The sequence below is a fragment of the Phaenicophaeus curvirostris genome, chromosome 10 (assembly GCF_032191515.1).
Source record: "Phaenicophaeus curvirostris isolate KB17595 chromosome 10, BPBGC_Pcur_1.0, whole genome shotgun sequence".
Taxonomy (NCBI): Eukaryota; Metazoa; Chordata; class Aves; order Cuculiformes; family Cuculidae; genus Phaenicophaeus; species Phaenicophaeus curvirostris.
The window spans coordinates 12,117,133-12,142,043 of record NC_091401.1 but is presented as its reverse complement, the minus strand read 5'-3'; the positions used below and the strand labels follow the sequence as shown (position 1 = coordinate 12,142,043).

The 24,911-nt window shown below is 43.8% G+C and overlaps 1 protein-coding gene across 6 annotated transcripts in view; it reads right to left on the bottom strand.

Moving 5' to 3' along the window:
* Positions 1-24,911, bottom strand: part of DOCK10 (dedicator of cytokinesis 10) — a 161,928-nt gene that overhangs the window by 115,724 nt on the left and 21,293 nt on the right. For 4 of the 6 annotated variants that reach the window (XM_069864796.1, XM_069864799.1, XM_069864800.1 and 1 more), the window contains exon 1: positions 22,314-22,599. The exons of 1 other annotated variant lie outside the window; for it this stretch is intronic. In XM_069864796.1, coding sequence (XP_069720897.1) covers positions 22,314-22,478 — 165 coding nt within the window. In that variant the 5' untranslated portion in view covers positions 22,479-22,599. Of the gene's footprint in view, positions 1-22,313; positions 22,601-24,911 lie in introns of those variants that run through there. One more of the 6 variants, XM_069864803.1, reaches the window with a different exon arrangement.

The following is a 24,911-nucleotide window of genomic DNA, read 5'->3' as shown; positions in this document are numbered from 1 at the left end:
CTGCTGGCTCATGTTCTGCTACTGTCAACCAACACCTCCAGGTCCTTCTCTGCCAGGCAGCTTTCCTGGCACTCCTCCCAAAACCTGTAGGCTTGGTTTCGTCCCAAGGACTCAGTGCAGGACTCAGCACTGTGACTAGAAACACAACAGCTATCAGATAACGTAGGAAGCTCTAGTTACCTCCTTCCCAATTCCCTTCTCAGCAATGCCTGGGGCAGGGGTGTGGGAGGGATCAAGAAGAGATGGTATTTTGGAATTAAACAGGCAGAATTGGTCTGCTTTGAAAATGTTTGGGGGTTTGTTGTTTTTTTAAAAGAGGGTGAACAAATAAACACAAAAAAATTTAAACAGAAAGGTAAAACAATTTAATTTGGAAAAACTATATATGAAACAACCTTTTGCAGTTACTATGGTATTGAATCAACTGGAAGTGAATTACATTGTTTCACCTCAAGTTCTTAGACCACAAGTGCAGTCACATTTCTCAAAAAACATCAACATTCATATCCTGGAAAGTCATTAAATAGTTGATGCTTGCCTTTTGCCTACAAATCCATACAGTTATCTCTGACCAGGCAAAAGGCTGGGAATCTATCATGGGAAAAATGACATCAGGTGAGCTCTCTGAGGCAGGGCAACAATGTCCCTGCATAAATACCCATGGGAAGAAGTCCCACAAATTTATCAGAGCTCTGCTAACAGACATGTCCAGACAACAGTCCCTGATGTCAGTGACTCCACTTATTTCAATCCATTTTTCCTCCTAGCCCAACAGTGTGCTGATCTCAGCTATTCCTTCCTCTGTGCCTTCACCTTCACTTCATGCCCCAGATATCTGGGCACTCATGCAGAATACATTTGTGAGAGGCTGCTCTGTTTCTTTGCCCTGCCTGAAAGGCAGAAACACACCTTCTAGTTGAACTGCTGGTGTCAGAAGCCCTGCACAGTTGCATATACCAGCCTCTCTGTGTGTTGCCGGAGCTGATAAGATTCATTTGTGGCTGCAATAGTTCATGGGAGGTGTGGCGAGAAGGCTTCAGGGCGGGCAGCTGGCAGCTCCCAGCCTGATCTCACATGGTGCCCTCAAAGGCCATACAGCACATATATTTCATCACCTCAAAACGGCCTCATAAGCACTCATGCTGATCATGTCCACACTCCAAAAGCCACTTACTACTCCTTTACAGCTCCTAAAAGATGTCTCACTATTTTCCCAGTTGGAGAAGGCTCAGCGGAGTTGGCAGCAGTCTTCTTTCATAGAATCATAGAATCACCAGGTTGGAAGAGACCCACCGGATCATCGAGTCCAACCATTCCTATCAAACACTAAACCATGCCCCTCAGTACCTCATCCACCTGCACCTTAAACACCTCCAGGGAAGGTGAATCAACCACCTCCCTGGGCAGACCGTTCCATTGCCCAATGACCCTTTCAGTGAAGAATTTTTTCCTAATGTCCAGCCTAAATCTCCCCTGGTGGAGCTTGAGGCCATTCCCTCTTGTCCTGTCCCCTGTCACTTGGGAGAAGAGGCCAGCTCCCTCCTCTCCACAACCTCCCTTCAGGTAGTTATAGAGAGCAATGAGGTCTCCCCTCAGCCTCCTCTTCTCCAGGCTAAACAACCCCAGCTCTCTCAGCCGTTCCTCATAAGGCCTGTTCTCCAGCCCCTTCACCAGCTTTGTTGCTCTTCTCTGGACTCGCTCCAGAGCCTCAACATCCTTCTTGTGGTGAGGGGCCCAGAACTGAACACAGTATTCGAGGTGTGGTCTCACCAGTGGCGTGTACAGAGGGAGAATAACCTCCCTGGACCTGCCGGTCACACCATTTCTGATGCATTTCTCACAGCCTGGGAACACTGCTCCATGTGCACACAGCTTCCCACTCTCTCCTTGCCACCCTATATTTTCTGCCACAGTATAGTTTCTGCCAGCTGACCCCACAAGAACACAAATGTAACAGCAGCGTCATTTCAGCAGCTTTCCAAGCAGGAAACCCACCCACACCTGGCAACAATATGACGCTGGATGGAGAACCTGTCGATGCAACCCCAAGGGCCTCCAGCTATGGCCACCTGGTATCACTCATAGAAAACCTATATTATGGATCTCGTGCTTGCAGCCATACCTCACCTCCTGTCAGCCCTCTGGTGACAGCAGACACTGGGGGCACAAGAAGCGAGGGAGCACTGGTACTGTTATGCTACTGGTGGGTCACCTTTGCCCGTGTGAGGCTCCCTGTAGCACTGCGGGGCTGGAGACTCACCATTAGTACAGCTAAGCGCAGTCATCACAGGCTTTTGTTCCGTGTATCTTTGCACAGGTTGGACGGAAATAGGGCTAAAATTATTCTCTTTAGCAAACAAAATGATGCTTCTTACATCAGCAATCAGGTTGGCAGAATAAACTTTCCATTATCAATGTTGTCCTGCTGATGAGTACAAAAGCAAAGCATGCAATTATTTTATTTTCTTCTTTAGTTTGATCCATTGGGAAATTTCAAACAAACATTACCCTTTTGTTTTCATCTACTTGGACTGGAATCAGCCTTTGATAACAAAACACATAGTGATGAAAAGCAATTTAATCACCTAAATTTAGCATCTCCAGACATGTCAATGCTGCTGTGATTTGTGCTTTCACTGTATGCTTTTCTGATTGTAACTCCAATGCTTGCTGTGCATGCTACATTTCAGAAATTATTTTTCTTTCTCTTTACCAAGGAAAGCTCAGATCAGACATCTGGTTTATAAAGAGAATCCACATTTTCACCCGATTTCCCAGCAGGAATAACTGAAGCAAAAGGAGGTCAGGCAACTCACTGAAGGTCACAATCATCATCGACAGTGCCGTACTATTGATATAAAATACCCTGGGAACCTCTTCTAAGGATTCTAAGTGTTTTTTCCAAGAACTAAAATAGACTTCCCTCCATATGCACGCAAGCTGACTGTAAGACCATTACTGTGTTTGGTAACACATACTTGTAACACATTCACTGTTACAAATTCCTGTGTGCTCTCTTCTAGTGCCTGTGGGTATCTTTAGCAATTAAGAAAGCAACTGCAGATAATAATCCATGATCTGCATCCTATAACTGAAAGCCAAATAATGGCATTTTGAAAGAGAGAGAAAGCACACAAATTTCAAAAGCAGATAAGCAAGATTATTTTCTTGTTTGAGAAAAAAAAGGAGTGAAACATAAAACCTTGCAAGTCACATTGATATCAGTATATGAAAAAGAGAAAAAGACAACTTGCATCCTTTTTGCATTCTCCTTCTCTTACTGATCTCTTGGGATGCAGAAATCAAACCAGTGTAGTCTAACAGATAGTGCCAACACCTGCTACTGTATTTCTCACTTTGGCATAGCTTTTGGTACACCCAGAGAACTGTTTCAACTTTCTAAGCTTTGTTTTTAATTTCTTAATTAAAAGCAGCTAATCTCAATTGAGACTTATAACAAAATTGCAATGTTCAGTATTACTGAATTAAGAAGGTAAAAACCACTAAACTCCTGGGAGCAGAGTCAGTCAAGCTGACACACTTGCATGCATAAGGGGCAAGAAAATGTTAAGTACCATCCTATTTCAGCAGCAAAGAAAGTACTGAATGTTTACCTGGATGCCATGCTAAACTCCAGTTTATGTAATCATGGTCATACTGGATAGGATGAACATTCATTTAACCCAGATTTCTGCACCAGTGACAATCTACAGATGCTTAGGGAAAAGTACAGAAAACAGTCAGTATAGTATTATTTCTGCTGAATATTCCCAATTTTTACTCATGCAGGTTCCTAGTCTGAGATGGCATCTGCATATTTACTAGCTATCAAAGACTTCTCTTTCATGAATTCTCCCAGTCATTCTTTAAACCTACACAAACACTATAGATGCCAAATATTTAATGGCAAGGAAATTCAATTTTAATATTCAATGCATGATTTTTTCTCCCTCCAAAAACACCCTCCCGTTTGATGATCCTTGCTTCTCTTGTTGAGAGAAACTGCAAGCAAAGCCTACTTGTCTCTGATGATTCTTGATTTTTATGGCTTCCATCATATAGAATCATAGAATTATAAATGGCTTGGGTTGGAAGAAATCTTAAAGCTCATCCAGTTCTAACAACCCTGTCATGGGCAGGGACACCTCCCACTGGATCAGGCTGCTCAAAGTCCCATCCAACCTCGCCTTGAACACTTCCAGGGAGGGGACATCCACAACTTCCCTGGGTATCCCCTCAGACTTATTTTTCAGGCCACTCCAGCTCCAGTCTTTGTCTACATATGTAGTCATGAACTAACTTTGCTCATCCTCCTCACCCTTCTCCATGATTTTCCAGTTCCAGAAAGTCTGTTTTGAATTGTACAAAGCATTAAAGCTCTCCTCCCATGAAGCTGCTGTGGAATTCTGCTATCCAAGGACAGATCAACAGCACAATTTATTTACTATTTCCCAGTGAGGTGTAAAGCGGGACCAAGACTACATCATTCTTAACACAGTAAAGCTGCTTTAAGCTTCCAGGTCCCGGTCTCTGCAGGCAGAGAGATGAATCATAGTAATTTCTTTGCCTTCTCCAGATTATTTTCTCCGATGGGATGAGTGTAAACCAATATTCCTGCCCTTGTGTTTCTCCCCACTCACATCTTGCTCTTTGTATCCAACATGCAAAGACAAGTCCTTGCACCTTCAACTCTTGCCTTATCATCAAACCTAAACAGGTCATTGGCAAACTCACTCTGTACCAAGTGGTTAGTTTTTTTTTTTTTTTTAAAAAAAAAAGGTAATTCTGTTTCGGGGTTTTTCTGGGTTTTTTTTTGGTTTTGTTTTTTTGGGGTTTTTTTTTGGTTTTTTTGGTTTTTTTTTAAATTTGGAAGTTCTGGAAAGTCCAGAGAATTCCCTCTTACTGTAGAAATAGCTGGAAAATCCTGACTCATTACTATTAAGCACCACCTGAGCTGGATATAAAAGAATTACTCAGGAAATCAGAAGCTAAGTGGTTAACTTGTGATTTCCTACAAATACACACTACAGCCAGGCATAAACAAGTGCCAGGAAAGGATGTGGGTGGGAAATAAAGCAGAGTTTGCTGCAGTGCCTCCTCACTCAGCTCCTTGTTCTGCCTGAAACACTGCAGACACAGTCTGACTCAAGGAGCAAATCCTTTTGTGCAAATATTTCCAAGAAATACAGTTGTCTTTTGAATGCATTTTACAAAAAGCAGTGTTCAGCCACCAATTCAGATTCTTTTTGCAGGCTCATGTAACTTAAAATTGCCTTTGATTTCACTTAAAAAAAGGAAAATTGGCAAGCGCTTAGATTGTGCAAAAGCTTTTGGCAGCTTAAAAACACTGTGTAAAGAAACTTCTCAGTGGGAGCTGGTACAAGATTTTATGTCAACTCATCTCACAAACATTTCATTTGGGCAGGTCCTTTTTGGTGCATTCTTCAAGAACTGGCTTCTTTACACAGTGAAAACATCTTAGGTTACATTTCATTAATCAATATTTACAGTTTCAGTTTGGTTTGGAAAAGTAAGGCAAAAGCGCTGGTACAATTCCAGGTTTGGATTCATTTTTATCTTTAATATAAAAGCCAGAATTAAGCATGTGTTAGTTAACATTTCTATTATTTCCAAATAATTCTTCAGTTCAACTGTGTTCATCAGTTCTCTCTACATTTCCATACATTCTGCTAAAACATTTAGCAGAAAGTGTTTGAGGAATGAGCGTGCTATCTGTCAGAGCTGCTTGGTCGGAGGGTTACTGAACAAAAGCAGGTGACAGATGCACAAACACTCTAATCAGAAGTCCTTCCACAATTGATGCCTTTGCTACATTGACAGCAAAAACAAACCAGGTGCTATAAGGGTCATCATGAAAAAATCAGATCCAATGTGAACAGCAATGGATATCCTTTATCTTAAATATTGGAAAATGCATTCACTAAAAGTCTGCATGTTTCAGTAAATGTTTCCTACTGGATGTACCCTATTCAAGGTTAAGATTACTTGCCCTGTATCTTCCACACATCTGCTGCTCACATTATCTGAGGATGTGTTATGGAGCACGTGTGTAACACCTGGTAGCCAACAGCCAACTAGGGACTTAGCTTCTTTCATAACAGGCCAGCTAAAAGATAAAAGGAGATCCAACTGCAAGATTGTAAGGCCAAAGAAATCGTACGTTCCTGGCAACAAACAAGCTTTTAGATAACTGCTTAGATCATTGTACATCCTAAAGGGCTTGCCCTTGCTTAAAATCAAATGAGCTAATGATGGTCAATAGCTGGAGGAACTCAAGCACAGTGAAAGACAAAGCAGAGTCACACAGCCTAAATAAGCAAATTCAGGCACAAGTGCCAGCTGGCAGGTGGAGAGCCCTGACAGGCAGCTGGATGCTCTGAGCCTAGTTGCTTTTCCTAGGGAGCTCTAGGGAGATGAGAAAAGGCTCCTTAAGCATGTGGGAGAATGGGTTAAAGGCAGGAAAAGAGCTCAGGCACGGAAGAGTAAGTGCAGATCAGCTGTATGAACACTATTTATTCTTTACCTTTAAGCCACAAGCATCCAAAAGTGAGAAAAAAACAGGCATAATTCCAAACTCCATTTCTCCCAAGAACTTGCTCTCCGCTGTAATCCCATTAAGATGAGATCTCTTACAGGGATGGCTGCAATACATGTTAACAAGTGATTTACTAACAGAAGAAATATCTCAACAAGGACAGTGGAGCATCTGGTTCCAGGAATTTACATTTCAGCAGCTAGTCTCTTTACTGTTAAGGCTTACCCTCTGAAAGAGCTAATTTTAGCACCTAAGTTGCAACCTGTGGAAAACATCAAGGGAACACCAAACCCTTATTGAAACACCAAAGTAAGCTGACAGATAGGTGACATGATGTTCAACTCTCAACATATCAGTTTCATAGCTAAACACCAATTGATCCAGCAAGGCCACACATATTTTCCACTCTAAATTCATGATTTCATATTTTTGGAGAGAAACATGTAAGCAGCAGAGAATTACACTTCTGCTCCATTTTACTACATTAAGTCAAAACCTTATTCTGCTGGATTTACAGAGATATAACTGAGAACTGAATCTGACCATCTCATCTTCAAGCAAGTATCAATACTAATGAAAATAAAATGAGCACAGCAGTTGACAGATGAGAAGTGAGGAAAAACAAACACCAGAGGCATGAAGCGTTCAATTCAATTGGTTCCATACAGTGTATTCTTTCTGAGAGTGATCCCTCAGAAAGAAAGAAGTCTGACAAACATTACAATGGCTATTTTTCATCAAAAACCACACACAGAGAATCTATTATGTTTTAAGCTAACCACAAATTGGCAATAATTATTAACAGACTGCAATTGTAGAAGTAAGATACTGCACAAAAATGTTTTCTCTTTAGACAGAGCATAACATTTTGTTCTGAAGAGGCACAGGATTAACAGGATGAGAAAAGCAGATTTTTTTTCTTTGTAATATGTATTTATTTACAGAGTTCCCTGACCTTAAAGTAAGAGTCCTGGCAGAAGTGAAATAACTGAGGCCCAGAACAAACAAGGAATCAGTTTCTTTCTGTCTGGAAACGTGTGCATGTACTTACAGCTACCACACCTCAGTGTAGGAGATCATGGTCCACAGTCTGAGCCAGCTTCAGCTGGACTGTTCAGAAGGCTGGTTGGCAAAGTCCTGTGGGAGACAGTCCTTAAGAGCAAGATAGCCCATGAGGCCTGGGTGCTCTTCAAAAAGGAAATCCTAGTAGCTCAGGAGAAAGCCATCCCCATGTTCCAGAAAAAAAGCCGGCAGGGGAAAAAAAACAGCTTGGTTGAATAGGGAGGTCTTGAGAGACATCAAAAAGAAGAGGAGGGTCTATGAGCTTTGGAAGAAGGGACAGGCATTGTGGGTGGACTACAGGGAGGAGGTGAGATTGTGCAAGGAAAAAATCAGAAGGGCTAAGGCCCAACTAGAAATAAAATTGGCTAAGTCTGTGAAAGATAATAAAAAAATTCTTTCTATAAATACATTAACTAGGGAGAACATTAAAGGAGGACTAGGGACAACATACAGTCCCTATTGGACAACAGTGACAGGGGATGAGGAAAAGGCTGAGGTACTTAATGCCTTCTTTCCCTCAGCCTTTAATTGCAAGGAAGGTTGTTCCCTCAGTGTACAAACCCAGGAGCTAGAGGAGCAAAATGAGGCTCCCATGATCCCAGAGGAGGTGGTCAGAGCCTTGCTAGCCCAACTAGACACCCACAAGTCTATAGGGCCAGATGGGATCCACCCAAGTGTATTGAAGGAGCTGGCGGATGTGCTGGCCAAACCCCTTTCCATCATCTTCCAACAGTCCTGGAAGACTGGGGAAGTCCCACTGGACTGGAGGCTGGCTGATGTTGTGCCCATCTACAAGAAGGGAGGATCCAGGAAACTACAGGCCTGTCAGTCTGACCTCAGTGCGAGGGAAAGTCATGGAGCAGGTGATCTTGAGGGCTATCATGAAGCACATGCAAGAGAACCGGGTGATCAGGCCCAGTCAACACGGGTTCACAAAAGGCAGGTCTTGCCAAACTAACCTGATCGCCTTCTATGACAAAGTGACTCGGCTGCTGGATGAGGGAAAGGCTGTGGATGTGTCTTCCTGGACTTCAGTAAAGCCTTTGACACAGTATCTCACAGCATTCTGCTTCGGAAACTGTCAGCCTCTGGCCTGGACAGGTGCACGCTCTCCTGGGTGGAAAACTGGTTGGATGGCCGGGCCCAGAGAGTGGTGGGAAATGGTGTGAAATCCAGCTGGAGGCCAGTGACAAGTGGGGTTCCCCAGGGCTCAGTGCTGGGTCCAGCCCTGTTCAGTCTTTATCAATGACCTGGATGAAGGCATCGAGTGCACCCTTAGCAAGTTTGCAGCCGACACTAAGCTGGGTGGAAGCATGGATCTGCTGGAGGGTAGGGAGGCTCTGCAAAGGGATCTGAACAGGTTGGACTGCTGGGCAGAGTCCAATGGGATGAGGTTTAACAAGGCCAAATGCCGGGTCCTGCACTTGGGGCACAACAACCCTATGCAGTGCTACAGACTAGGAGAAGTCTAGCTAGAAAGCTGCCTGGAGGAGAAAGATGGGGGTGTTGGTTGACAGACGACTAAGCATGAGCCAGCAGTGTGCCCAGGTGGCCAAGAAGGCCAATGGCATCTTGGCTTGTATCAGAAATGGCGTGACCAGCAGGTCCAGGGAGGTTATTCTCCCTCTGTACTCAGCACTGCTGAGGCCACTCCTTGAATACTGTGTTCAGCTCTGGGCCCCTCACCACAAGAAGGATGTTGAGGCTCTGTAGTGAGTCTAGAGAAGAGCAACAAAGCTGGTGAAGGGGCTGGAGAACAGGCCTTATGAGGAATGGCTGAGAGAGCTGGGGTTGTTTAGCCTGGAGAAGAGGAGGCTGAGGGGAGACCTCATCGCTCTCTATAACTACCTGAAAGGAGGTTGTAGAGAGGAGGGTGCTGGCCTCTTCTCCCAAGTGACAGGAGACAGGACAAGAGGGAATGGCCTCAAGCTCCACCAAGGGAGGTTTTGGCTGAACATTAGGAAAAAATTTTTCATGGAAAGGGTCATTGGGCACTGGAACAGGCTGCCCAGGGAGGTGGTTGATTCACCTTCCCTGGAGGTGTTTAAGGCACGAGTGGATGAGGTGCTAAGGGGCATGGTTTAGTGTTTGATAGGAATGGTTGGACTCGATGATCCAGTGGGTTTCTTCCAACCTACTGATTCTATGATTCTATGACTTGACTTGGAATAGCACCCCAAGATGACATCAGAACCTTGCCACCCAAAACATCATGAAGTATTCACGTGATATGCTTTTTGGTGTTGAATCCTAATCTTTTCCCCACTGTGCTAGTTCTCACTTTAATCACTAATTCCAGCTGGAAGCCTTAATTATTCAAGGAAGTGATTCAAAAGCTAAAAGACCAATAAATTTTTCTGTACTTCCTAGACACTCCATCTTCCTTTGCTCCAAATAATCTGAACACATCGTGCCTATTTCTGTATTCCTGACACAACAGTACTGCAGTGAACAGTAGTAAGTTGAGTACTCTGGCAGAGAATTCATTTCTTGTTTCACTCACAAAAGCAAAGCTACCAGTTATTACTAGCTGATAGAGTCAAATATGCTGAAATGATACTTAGCCATAGAAATGAAACTCTGTGTTTTTTCCTTTACAAACCTTTCTTTGGCTAAGGGAACATCAAAATCATTCACTTGTTTTTACCCAGTTCCTCTTAAGCTACAGGAGGTATCGTAACCTGAAACCAGGCTGCATTCACCCACACATTGGCAACAGTCATAATCATGGAATGGTGACGCCTTGTGTCAAAACCTTATATGATTCAGGAATAATCTCAAAGTCAGAATCTCTTGAGAGTTCTTAGAAATCAGGTGACAAGCCCCCCTGAAATGCACAGGAAAAGACAAGATCACCAATGCCAGCCACACTAGGTTTGACAGTACACAGTAATCACGCATCATTTTATACTGCATTTATATAGTCACAGTACCTGCTTCTTACTTTACCTTTCTGATGCAGGTGACAGTGGGATGGTTCAGCAGCAGTGAAGTAACTGCTGTTGCACTGTGCCAGGTTACCCTGCTTTGATGACCAGAGGTTGCTGGAGCAAAAGCATTTCACAAACATTAAACCCAAATGATTCTGATTGGTGGGAGACTACAAAGTATGGAGATAAAGGCTCATTGATACATCTCTTTGTCTCTCATGAGCAATGAAACTGAGGAAAAGGCTTTTGTCTGAAATTTGCTGAACTGGAATTCAAATTTATTCAAACTCGGTTTAAAGCAAGTATTGTAAAGAAGAAACCTTACGTAAGTGAGAAATATCAGAAACAGTTGTTACACTCCATTTGGATTTCCAATCTGCCCACAAAGGGAATGGAGTGCAGATATCCTGAGAGGCAAAGCAGGATATGTTTCGCCACTTTAGGAAGGCGAGGGTGGAAGAAGGGCAAGGGAGGAGGGATTAACATCAGTAGGAAGAGGTACACTCACCAGGAAGCAAAAACAAAGCTTTTGATAAGAAGGAGAGAGGAAAAAGCAGTATCAGAATATCTTGATGTGTTAACACAGAGCAGTGGTGGCTTGCCCTCAAAAACGAGTTCTTAGCAAAGTTTAACAACAGTGTGTCTAATAAATTTCAGATGAGAAGAAATGGCATTTTCCACTTGACTTCTCTCTTTCTGATCACTGATCGCTTTCTCATCACTCTTCCTTTTTTACACATTGTCTTTGCCTCAATAGCCCTCCGTCTTCTCCTTGCAGCTTTCACTTTCCAGCTTCCCCCAGCAGCTCTTACTTTGGCAGTACTTTTGGTTCGCTAGCATTGTCAGAAGGCCCTGGTTTCTTTATGGTTCCCTTCCTCACCTCTTGCCATAGTCGTTTCCAAGCTAAATCAATATCCCCATATTTGTAGCCGAAGGTCTGAAATAGACTCTGGACCCAGCTATATGCATTTAAATCCAGATCAGCTTTACATGGAGGATTCAGTACTTTCAACAGAACAAAAAAATAATGCCCAGGCTGGCTCTCTGTGCTGCAGCCAACAGAGTTAATAACAGTGAGATGCAAGGGCTGAGACTGGCACTAATATCATTTTCTGAAAGCGTGAGATTAATTTACTGTTCCTTTGCATGCTGCTTCAACCAGCTGCAGCTCACCACACTCAGCAGGAGCAAACTAGTCTATCAGAGCTTAGGCCAAGGATAGTGTATACATGTTCAGATGAAAAATTCGGCTGCCACCACACTGCCACTCACCCTCTCAGCCAGAGGCTCCTCAGCTGCCATGTGCAGTGCAGGTTGCTGCTCCAGCTGCAGATGTCCACAGGCATGTGGGTAACACCTGAAAGCACCTAAGCTAACACCTGAGTGTGCTGGAGGCACACGTGAAGCATCACAGGTGAATTTCTGCATCATACCACCTGTGCTTCCTCAACTTATCTCCTGTGAGCTATGGACAGTGATAGCACTAACTGAGATGTGCTCCTGCAATGGAGCTTGGGCAGAGCGGGACAGGACTGCTTCTCACCCAAGCTATGGCAGCAGGCAGTAGCACTGCTTCCAGTCCATTTCTGCAGATATTAAATGTCTGTAGAGGTTAACCTACCCAAACAGCCTGGTCAGCAGAGTGCCAGGAATTGTCACACATCCCATTACCAAAACCTCACTGTGGGAGGTTCAAATCAAATTAGTTGAACTGAGTTATGAGCCTGGAACTACTTAAGGAGCCCAAGATGCGCATAAAAAAACAAGAGAGTATCTCTGAAAATAGACCTAGAGGCTGCTGGTAACAAATACGTGTGTCTATATATATATATATATATAAATGTTTTATGTTTCTGATACTACAATGTCTACTGACAGCATAAACCAAAATACCTTTACGGCATTCTGTGTGAAATACATTTTGAAGCATTTTCTTGAAGTCTCCAAAACATCAAAGAAATTATTGTCATTATTTTAGATGGTTCATCCTGTGTCTAGCACTAGGCATTTAAATCTATGTTCATCTCTTTATTATTACTGAGAGTTTATCTTTTCTTCATAATTTATACAAGTATTTAATATTGTGATAAACACAGGAGAGCAAACATAAATGTAAGATCAGCGCTGATGGTGTATGAGGGCGCCGGACCATGTAAATAGCTTAAGGGTAATACAGCCATAGCTCACCCAATTCCAGAATCCCAGACCAGTCACTGAGAATTTTTTCTCAACTCTCCCACCTTCCTCTGTAGGAAGATCCAAAGAGCAAAATGATCAAGAGAAACATAGAAAGCTGGCAATTGCTACAGCCCATCAGAGTTAGTGCCAAGCAGAACTGCAGGCAGAGCATTGCAGACAAAACCGCGACAAATCAAGCATGCGTGTGCATAGATTTGTTTATAAATGTGCTTATTACACAAAGCAGTGTGGCTGCAGATGGCCAAAACCTGAACAAAAATGAAATGTGTTTTTTTTCTTGAGTGTGTTTGCTTCTTTCTTTGATTTCTAGGCTTTAATCAAGTTATTTTGCTTTTCTATAGGTCAATTCTCTGGAGCGAGTCCAGAGAAGAGCAACAAAGCAGGTGAGGGGGCTGGAGAACAGGTCTTAGAGGAGTGGCTGAGAGAGCTGAGGTTATTCAGCCTTGAGAATAGGAGGCTGAGGGGAGACCTCATTGCTCTCTATAACTACCTGAAAAGAGGTTGTAGAGAGGAGGGTGATGGCCTCTTCTCCCACGTGACAGGGGACAGGACAAGAGGGAATGGCATCAAGCTCTGCTGGGGGAGATTTAGGCTGGACATTAGGAAAAAATTCTTCACAAAAAGGGTCACTGGGAACCGGAACGGGCTGCCCAGGGAGGTGGTTGATTCACCTTCCCTGGAGGTGTTTAAGGCACGGGTGGATGAGGTGCTAATGAGGTTTAACAAGGCCAAATGCCAGGTCCTGCACTCGGGGCACAACAACCCTATGCAGTGCTACAGACTAGGAGAAGTCTAGCTAGAAAGCTGCCTGGAGGAGAAAGACGGAGGTGTTGGTTGACAGACGACTAAGCATGAGCCAGCAGTGTGCCCAGGTGGCCAAGAAGGCCAATGGCATCTTGGCTTGTATCAGACACAGCGTGGCCAGCAGGTCCAGGGAGGTTATTCTCCCTCTGTACTCAGCACTGCTGAGGCCGCTCCTTGAATCCTGTGTTCAGCTCTGGGCCCCTCACCACAAGAAGGATGTTGAGGCTCTGGAGTGAGTCCAGAGAAGAGCAACGAAGCTGGTGAAGGGGCTGGAGAACAGGCCTTATGAGGAATGGCTGAGAGAGCTGGGGTTGTTTAGCCTGGAGAAGAGGAGGCTGAGGGGAGACCTCATCGCTCTCTACAACTACCTGAAAGGAGGTTGTAGAGAGGAGGGTGCTGGCCTCTTCTCCCAAGTGACAGGAGACAAGACAAGAGGGAATGGCCTCAAGCTCCACCAAGGGAGTTTTTGGCTGAACATTAGGAAAAAATTCTTCACAGAAAGTGTCATTGGGCACTGGAACAGGCTGCCCAGGGAGGTGGTTGATTCACCTTCCCTGGAGGTGTTTAAGGCATGGGTGGACGAGGTGCTAAGGGACATGGTTTAGTGTTTGATAGGAATGGCTGGACTCAATGATCCGGTGGGTCTCTTCCAACCTGGTTATTCTATGATTCTATGAATTTTCTTCTCTCCCAGAAGCATTTTGAGCATGCATCTTAAATCATGATTTCTGTCAAACAAATCAAATCACAAAGGCTTTCTAAAGCACTTCCAAGGACTGCTGCTTACGGAGACTTTTCTGTGCTCTTTTAAATCATACCCTACTCTTTCACGTAAATATTGCTTACAAATCAATAGCTTGCTTCTCTTCTGTTTTAAAAAAAACTAATAAATTCCTCTTAGGTAGGAGAATGTTTCCATCACTACTATTTTGAGTCCACACTTTCCATAAGCTGCAATAAGAATTCAATTAACAGTTTGATAATAATTTCATTCCACATAGTGTTGTACTACACACATTGCTGAAACACTAATAAGTGAAAGCAATATAAAACGTTCAGACTACTAAAGTCAGATGGAGAAGATTTGCTCAGTGGAAAAAGGCTGGTTTTAACACGATCTCTTTTTCAACCATATGCATAGTTTAAATGTTACTGCAGTGTGCTAAGGCATGAAACCAGATCCACATATTGAGCTTGTTCTCTTCTATAGTGGAGAATCACAGAATTGTGGAATGGTTTGGGTAGGAATGGACCTCAAAGCCCATCCAGTTCCAACCCCCCTGCCATGGGCAGGGACACCTCCCACTGGATCAGGTTTCCCACAGCCCCATCCAGCCTGACCTTGAACACCTCCAGGGGTGGGACAGTCATGACTTCTCAGTGTCAGTGCCTCACCACCCTCACTGTGAAGAATTTCTTCTTAATGTCTAATCTAAATCTTCCCCCCTCCAACTTAAAGCCATTCCCCCTTGTCCTATCACTCCATGCCCTTGCAAAAAGACCTTCCCCAGCTTTCTTGTAGGCACCCTACAGGTAATAAAGAAACCATACCCCGAGCCATAGCTGCTGCCTGTACGGAAGCCAAACACCTTTCAGTACAGAAGAACAAATACTGCTCTGAAGAAGAGGGATGGACACCATCCTTCTCACGCTGTCCTGCTGCTGCTGTTGCCAAGCCCTGCTGACCTCATTGGAGCACACACACTGAAGAAAAGAGGCTGGCAAGCGCTTTGCAGTTACCAGCAGATTTATTGAGCTTGAGGCACAGAAGGCAAAGAAGTCACAAACGTAACAAGATAGTTGCAAGAATAGCTCTGGAATAGACCTGCATTTTGTGCATCGTTGACTGTGTTTCCTCATTACACTCTAATCCTATTCCTTTATCAGACCTAGGCCTGGTTCTGTTCGTGCCAAAGTGGAAGTTGATTATGGTCAAATAAAGCTACATATGTTTATTGTTGCTTAAAAATGTATTACACACTGAAGCTTCTGACTTGAGCTAAAAGACATTCATGTTTTGAATATTTCTTTAGAATTTACAGCTCTGGGTAGCCTCCAGTCGCCTGTATTTCCAAAAACAATCCCTTCTCCAAGACACCAGAGGGAAAGAACCCCCTTTGCATCCCAGAGTTGAGCCTCACGTTGACCTCTAAAAGCTGCTGTAAGTCAGCAGCTTGTAAGTTCCCCCTTTGGGAACACACAGACACATTCCCACCTACGAAAATAGTTAAGTCATGAGTGGAAGATCTTACAATTCTTAAAGCTGCCATCTATTGATAGCCCTTGGTTTGCATATAATACATATTTTAGTAGGTAAATGAGGAAATGAGTGCACTGAATTATTTCAACTAAAAACATAAAATTAATACAGGTCACACAAAAAGATATCAGGAACACAATTCTGGAAGTAAACTTCAAAATCCGATAAGTAAAAATTCTCAAAGTCATGCTTTAATTGTTTCTACTGCTTTTAGAATACTAGAATTCTGTTTACAACCCGAGTGGTCTGTGAAGCAGCTCAGGCAGCGCCCCAGCCCTGCCTGTATACCAGAGCAGGGCAGTCATCCTGCATTTGTGCAACAGGGGAGGTTCTTGTACTCCTGTAACTGGAAAAGGTAGAAGAAAATCTCTTTCAACTATCTATTTTCAGAGACAAAAAACAGAATAAAGACAGTCCAAGCTAACACGTCTGTTCAAGTTACAGTATTTTATCCTGTTACAGGTCTGTTACAGACCACCCAGCCACCCAGCCAATGAGAAGCAGCTGATGAGCTCTTCTATAAACAGCTGGTGTTAATCTCTAGATCAATGCCTCTTGTTCTTGTGGGAGACTTGAATCTTCCTGATATCTGCTGGAAGTACAATAGAGCAGAAAGGAAGCAGTCTAGAAGGTTCCTGGAGTGCGTGGAATACAACTTCCTTGCACAGCTGGTGAATGAACCAACAAGAGAAGGTGCCCTCCTGGACCTGCTGTTTATGAGCAGAGAAGGCCTTGTGGGGGATGTGGCAGTAGGTGGACGCCTAGGACAAAGTGATCATGAGATGATAGGGTTTTCTGTTCTAGATGAAGTGAAGAGGGTGGTTATCAGGACAGTAGCATTAAATTTCCAGAGGGCAGACTTTGAACTCTTCAGAAGGCTGGTTGGCAAAGTCTCATGGGAGACAGTACTTAAGGGCAAGGGAGCCCATGAGGGCTGGGAGCTCTTCAAAAAGGAAATCCTAGTAGCTCAGGAGAAAGCCATCCCCATGTTCCGGAAAAAAAGCCGGCAGGGGAGAAAACCAGCTTGATTAAACAGAGAGATCTTGAGTGATATTTTGATAGGAATGGTTGGACTCAATGATCCGGTGGGTCTCTTCCAACCTGGTGATTCTATGATTCTATGATTCTATCCAGAAGAAGAGAAATGTTTATGGGCACTGGAAGAGGGGACATGCCTCTTGGGTGGACTACAGGAGGGAAGTGAGATTGCGTAGAGAAAAAATCAGAAGGGCTAAGGCTCAGCTAGAAATCAGATTGGCAAAGTCTGTGAAAGATAACAAAAAATCTTTCTATAAATATATAAATAATAAAAGGAGGACTAGGGAGACCATACAGTCCCTATTGGATGCAGAAGGAACAACAGTGACAGGGGATGAGGAAAAGGCTGAGGTACTTAATGCCTTCTTTCCCTCAGCCTTTAATTGCAAGGAAGGTTGTTCCCTCAGTGTACAAACCCAGGAGCTAGAGGAGCAAAATGAGGCTCCCATGATCCCAGAGGAGGTGGTCAGAGCCTTGCTAGCCCAACTAGACACCCACAAGTCTATAGGGCCAGATGGGATCCACCCAAGTGTATTGAAGGAGCTGGCGGATGTGCTGGCCAAACCCCTTTCCATCATCTTCCAACAGTCCTGGAAGACTGGGGAAGTTCCACTGGACTGGAGGCTGGCTGATGTTGTGCCCATCTACAAGAAGGGTCGCAGGGAGGATCCAGGGAACTACAGGCCTGTCAGTCTGACCTCAGTGCCAGGGAAAGTCATGGAGCAGGTGATCTTGAGGGCTATCATGAAGCACATGCAAGGGAACCGGGTGATCAGGCCCAGTCAACATGGGTTCACAATAGTCAGGTCTTGCCAAACTAACCTGATCGCCTTCTATGACAAAGTGACTCGGCTGCTGGATGAGGGAAAGGCTGTGGATGTGTCTTCCTGGACTTCAGCAAAGCCTTTGACACAGTTTCTCATAGCATTCTGCTTCGGAAACTGTCAGCCTCTGGCCTGGACAGGCGCACACTCTCCTGGGTGGAAAACTGGTTGGATGGCCGGGGTGTGAAATCCAGCTGGAGGCCAGTGACAAGTGGGGTTCCCCAGGGCTCAGTGCTGGGTCCAGCCCTGTTCAATGTCTTTATCAATGACCTGGATGAAGGTATTGAGTGCACCCTTAGCAAGTTTGCAGCCGACACTAAGCAGGGTGTAAGCATGGATCTGCTGGAGGGTAGGGAGGCTCTGCAAAGAGATCTGAACAGGTTGGACTGCTGGGCAGAGTCCAATGGGATGAGGTTTAACAAGGCCAAATGCCGGGTCCTGCACTTGGGGCACAACAACCCTGTGCAGTGCTACAGACTAGGAGAAGTCTAGCTAGAAAGCTGCCTGGAGGAGAAGGACCTGGGGGTGTTGGTTGACAGCCGACTGAACGTGAGCCAGCAGTGTGCCCAGGTGGCCAAGAAGGCCAATGGCATCTTGGCTTGTATCAGAAATGGCGTGACCAGCAGGTCCAGGGAGGTTATTCTCCCTCTGTACTCGCCACTGGTGAGACCGCTCCTTGAATCCTGTGTTCAGCTCTGGGCCCCTCACCACAAGAAGGATGTTGAGGCTCTGGAGTGAGTCCAGAGAAGAGCAACGAAGCTGGTGAAGGGGCTGGAGAACAGGCCTTATGAGGAACGGCTGAGAGAGCTGGGATTGTTTAGCCTGGAGAAGAGGAGGCTGAGGGGAGACCTCACTGCTCTCTATAACTACCTGAAAGAAGGTTGTAGAGAGGAGGGTGATGGCCTCTTCTCCCAAGTGACAGGGGACAGGACAAGAAGGAATGGCCTCAAGCTCCACCAAGGGAGATTTAGGCTGGACAGTAGGAAAAAATTTTTCATGGAAAGGGTGATTGGGCACTGGAACAGGCTGCCCAGGGAGGTGGTTGATTCACCTTCCCTGGAGGTGTTTAAGGCATGGGTGGATGAGGTGCTAAGGGGCATGGTTTAGTGTTTGATAGGAATGGTTGGACTCAATGATCCGGTGGGTCTCTTCCAACCTGGTTATTCTATGATTCTATGAATTTTCTTCTCTCCCAGAAGCATTTTGAGCATGCATCTCAAAAGTGCACTGATTTAACTTGTACACCTAGATAGCCTTTCTTTGGATACCTATTTTGCCTGTCTCTGGCAACTCCCAAGACTGTGTCCAAGAGCAGACTACTCAAAACAGTCATTGACAATGAACTTACAGTTTTGTCTTTCTGACACCTCTCCCTCTTCTGTGGATCCAGCCAAGATCTAAAATTGATTATTATTCTGTCTTGCCCAAGGATAAAACTAGATTTCTAAACTAACTGAAAAGGGGAAAAAAATTCTGTGAATTAAGACAGAGTTCTTGCTCTCCGCAAGAACTAAAAAGCTGGAAATAACCTGCTGTGATGCCTAAAGGTTTCATACAGTGACCATTAAGCAATAGCTGGAGGCTGTATGTGGGCCTTTTCCCTTTCTTTTCTTGCGGAGTACACCCATGACTTGTGGGAGTACTCCCACTTGGAGTGCTAGTAGCAAAGGCACAATTCCTAGAAGAACATCCTACAAGGACGTTCGCTTTCAGAGATTAACAAGCAAATGGGGCACATATCTTTAGAACTGTATACTTACTGGAAGTATTTTAGGGTAGACTGCAGTTCTCTCTGCCTCAAGATTGCTTTCTGTATCAAGGCAACACTGAGATTTTACTTTCGCTTCACGTGGGGCAAGAACACATAGAAGAGCCTGGGGACTTAAAAAAGCCATTCAAAAAGTAGGCATAGTACATCTCCTGAAATCAATACCAAATGCTAACACTCTCAGTGGGGAGAGAATAGCCAGTGGCATACAGGCTAAGAAGAGAAGGACCATTTCATCTGAAGGTATGAAAAGATAAAAGACCTGATCTTCATCTGACAGGAGCCCAAAGCCTGTGGCGATCACACTCAGGGATGTCAGTATATTTCAAACAGTCTGTATTTGGGGATTTCCTCACCTCTTTTCTTCGGGCACCTCAATCACTCACTGCCATCAGACACAAAAACTCAACAATCTCACTGGGATCAGTTTAGCTCCTGGCACCTGCACGATGCACATAATGACATTGTGAACTAAACACTCTTTTGCTTGTCTACATAGTTGTCTCTGTTGTATTATCCAGACATAAACTTCAACAGACCAAGGGGAAAAACATAATCTGTTAGGACCATAACTCATGTATTATTAAGCTCCTGTAGCCTCCAGCCCTCTTTATCTTGCTGCTCTTTCAAGTAGCATGAATTCTGGTGAAAACAGGACCATTGATTTCTGCTGCAGAAACGCTCTGAAGCGCTTTGTTCTCAACTCGCCAGGTCTCCACATCATTACTAAGTTTAACTACAAAGCTCAATGGCAAATTATTTTAGATAGATACATAATTAACTGTGTCTAAATGAAAAGGCACAGTAATGATACACATCCAGAAGGGAAAGAAAGATGTGAGAGGGAAAACCATTTTCCAGAAGTCATCCCCTGCCCAGCAGCTTTCCTCTGAAGCATGCCTGCCTGTGCCTACACCAACATCATTACAAGGCTGAGCCACTCATCCTCTTCTCAAAGGGACCAAGGGCAAGAAAATGATTACACAGATCTCCTAGGGAAGGGCAGCTAATTTAAAAGGACAAACACAAACAGTGCATTAACTGTTTCTGTAGAAAAACCAAAGTAACTGTTACTACAATGGTTTGATGTGCTTGAGACCAGGAGGGGATTCTTGAAAGCCCACACCCAGCAGCAGTTAACAGGCAGTCTGACCAGCATGCCTGTCCTTTGGTATCCCCAGCTCTGCAGGGTGGCGGTCAGCTTCCGCAGGTCCCTCCACCCTGCAGAAAAGCCCTCCACCCTGCAGAAAAGCCTCGTTTTCCTGAGAGCCCAGGGACCTTTGCTGTAGCTCTCAGAGGACCCACTCTCCCAAGCTGCTGATAACCGCATCTGGGTATGGGGATGCTGCTACATCATGTACTGCCACAACTCCCAAGACTACCCTTGTCTTCCAAGTATGGAAGCAAGTTGCACAGATGAGCCATACTCCCACATCGCTATTTCCTCCAGAGTCTTCTCACTTCATTATGCTTGAAATTACTACCAGGAAGAAGATAGCTATTTGTTTAAATGCTGTTGAGGTCTTTTATTTAGCCATTAAGTGGGGGGGGCGGAAAAAAAGTTTGTTTTCCAGATACTAGATTTTAAAGTAGAAGAAGTTTAAACACTAGCTTCACAATGATGAAGTCTATCCTCTTCCTCCGTATGACCATTATCCTCCTCCATGCACTGGATAATACCCTCAGCTGATACATAAAGCACTGCTTAGATTTGGTCTTAGCTACTATGACTATACCACACACCTCTGAGCAGAAATGCTCTGAGCAGAAATGCTCTGTTCAAACCATTGCTAGATCTCATGAGAGCTATTACATTCTCTACTGTTACCATCACCCACTTACAATTAAGTTACTGCCCTGTGAGATACAGTGGGTTATCAGAGGGATGAACATTGGGCTTCATCATAATGTACTTTATATATATATATAAAAGCATATATATAAAAAAACATATATATATATAAATAAATAAATTGCTACTACTCAAATGACACACACGAGTGCCCTGACAAACTACTGCTGGCCATAATATTTTTATCAAGCAAGAGCCACACAGTAACAAATCATTGACACTTTGAACTTAAACCACTCCAAAGTTCTAGAAGTGCTCACCATATGTATATTTGGTAAGGAACAGCAGTAACTAAGCTGCTAAGTGTATTTCTCATTCTGAAACAGTGATTTATAATGAGGAACAACCCTGTCAGTTATTCCTAATAAACCTAGAGTGCTTATTATATTCCCATCACAAAAAAAAAGAAAAATCCTATTTAATTTAGAAAGAAATAGACTCTCAAAAACCGAGAGTAGTTCAAGTCCCCCTTCATGAGAGGATGGAGGCAACTCACTAAACCAGAAAGCAGTGAACCAGCCAACATTTTAGTGCTGCAAACAGTTTGCAACAAAGAGATACAGGAGCTTATTGCATACAAGATATAAATTACAACTGCATCCTAGGTGCAAGTAAAAGGGGTTTGTTTTGTTTGGCTTCTAGATTTGTTTTGGAATTCATGATGAACAGACATAGTAAACATTTCCCAAGCTGTCTGCTGTTTGGAATTCCAAGTCTGAAATAAAACATAACCACATTACCGGCTCCAGAGCTGTCTGTCTTGCAAATAGCAACAAACCCCACCAACAATTAAATAAAACATTTACATTACATACAGCTTATGTGTAGCTCACAGCTTCACCTAGAAAGTAACATTTCAGCTCTGTTTGACAAGACAGCAAATCTGCCAGCAAACCTACTGTGACAAATAGCCTGTCCATACTCTCTCTCTATGAATACATACTTAAAGGAAAAAATAATCCCATAATACCTGCAATAATAATTCTGTCACCTTTCTCTGCCAATTAACATATACTGTACCATTATGATGAGAGTCCTGGGTCTGCTCATTTCATCATCACTATCCAGCGGCAGAATTTCATGTGACAACTCCTCTTGCCGTCGTCGCCTGCAGATATGTGGACAGTTCCTCTGTACCACAGAACGAAAGGCTTGGAGCAGAACAATGCTGGCAGCACAACCCATATCTGCATCCTGAAGCCTACAAAATAACTTCTATGTTTATGCTATGTTTGAAAAACAGTGGCTCCTTGTCCCTGAAAACAGCCTACAGTGCAGCTGCAGCCAGCTCGCTCTCCAATCGCTTCCTTGAGCTCTGATCATCTGATCACAACCAAATAGCTTGGACGCAGATAGAGGAAAGATTTGATCCACTGAAACTGAAACACATGCAATATTACAATGCTTTTTTCTCTCTCCCTCCCTCTCTGCTTCTGAATTCACATGCGAAAATGTGCTCCCTCTCTTGTACAATCAGCTGCCGCCTCCGATTCCAGTTTCATGGAATTGAAAGTATTAAAATTCCCAGTTCAAAAAGATCCAGCTGTTCATTAAAAACACACACACACAGAGGCATCCACAACAACTGGCAGGATCAGTTTAAATACCTTTTTTAAAAAGTCATATGTAGCAAAATAGCAAACATCTGGAAAGTTAATAGCTCTCATTATCAGCGCTGCTGTTTTTAAAATACTTTGCCTTGAGGTGTTTTGCCACAAAAAAGACATATATTTGAGCTCACTAAGGGATTTGAGCTGTAATCTTTTTGCTTCTTGCAATTTTCTGAAGCCTTGCAAGCTCATTTGAGTTGTAAATGTAACAAGCGGTAAAAAAGAAATGCAGAAATCTGGACTGCTTTGTCCAGCTCATGCTAAAACAGCCACGGCTCAATGAGAAACAGCAGTGTGCAGCTCTGAAATGCCTTTCAATAGTGGAGTTGTTGTGTGTTCCCACACATGCGTGCTTTCTGCAGAGTAATACATTTTTACAGCTCCATAGGAGGTTTGTGTGGAGCAGGGTGTCTGCTAAGAGGGTCTTGCACCAAACCAAACACCCATCATCTTCGCAGAGAGGTAAGAGGAAAGCATTTTAGTGTTGTATCTGTCAGGATCCAGGAAGAGAGAAACAGCTGCCGGCAGTCAGCAGCAACAACTTGCCTTTCTGGCTCCTGCCTGACAAGTCATTCAAAAAGCAGGCAGGGATGCTTAGCAATCACATGACTAACCTGGAAACACAAGCAAGCGCTAATGGTACAGAGTGTAAGGTAATAGAGCTGGACAGGAAGTTAGCACTAAAAATATCAACAGAAAATGGATTTCTCTTACACATTAGGAAAACTAAGACTTTCCAATTGGTTTTCCAGAGAGGCTAATATGGATAACTTTATTACACATGTACCAAAAACCATATTTACCTTGCACTGATTTTGAATGAAGGCCACGAGAGTTTTGGCATCAGTCACCCATGCCATGGGGGCATAAGCACAGGCATAATATCTGTTAATGAGATTTCTGTAAATAATACTGCTTCTAACAATCTCAATCAGGAATTGCACTGAAAACATTCTGTGGAAATACTTTCTTCTGGGCTTGGTTAGGGTTTAATTGCTCAGCGATCAGGCAAAAGACATCATCATTTTAATTAAAGCATTTGCCAGAAAAGCTAAATCCTTTAAATTTGTCCTTTGAAAGCAAAAAACTCATTGTGATTATTTCTTCCATTTGGAGTAAACTGCTTTGAATGTATACGGAAAAGAGTTAAGCAGGCACTGCACAAAGTCACCCACAGCTCTACCAATGCACCTACCCGTCTCTTCCCCCTTGGGTCTCGCTGGGCAAAGACTTCACTCACGTGACGTGCCTGCCTAGGCACCCGCACACCTTACAGAGAGGGTCTCATATCATGCTTATTACTTTGAATTTTCTAATGTGATTACAAGAGCGCAGTGAGCAATTACTGCACCAAATCAACAATCCTGCCTTTGCTTATGATTTTATCAGTCCCCTGTCTACTCTGGAACCGTGACTGACACCTTGGCCACACAGAAGATGCACTTGGCAGCTGGGAGACCTACATTCCTACTCCAATTCCAGCAGCAGCAATATGGGCCTGGATAAAGTCTGTTGCTGGCTGTTAACAGCAACTGCTCCGCTACCTTAGGCGCTGCTAACACATCTCCTGTCTGCCTGTACAGCATCTTCTTCTATTCACCAACATTCAGCTGGGAGACCTGGCAGGGATTTTGTATGAAACTGGTGTCCGCAGCACAGCCCAACACTGTCACACAGGCACATGCATGTGTACATACATGGAACAACATCCTAGGGCTGGACCCAAAGCTTCAAAGCTTTGCTTTGCTCTCAGTGAAGAATCTCATTCATTTCAGTGGTCTTTGGATCAAATTATTCCCTGACAGTGGCACGAGTGACTTCATTACAACTATTTGTGGATTAAGCTATTATTAGCTACAAGTAGGAATGACATAATTTTGGCATTTCATCTCCTTGGAGAGAAAAATGACAGTTTGAAAACAAGTAAACTAACAAGCCAAAGCCAGCTAGAAGTAGCCCTCAGGCCTTGATCAAAATTCAAGAACTGAAAAATGGCTAATGCATGGGG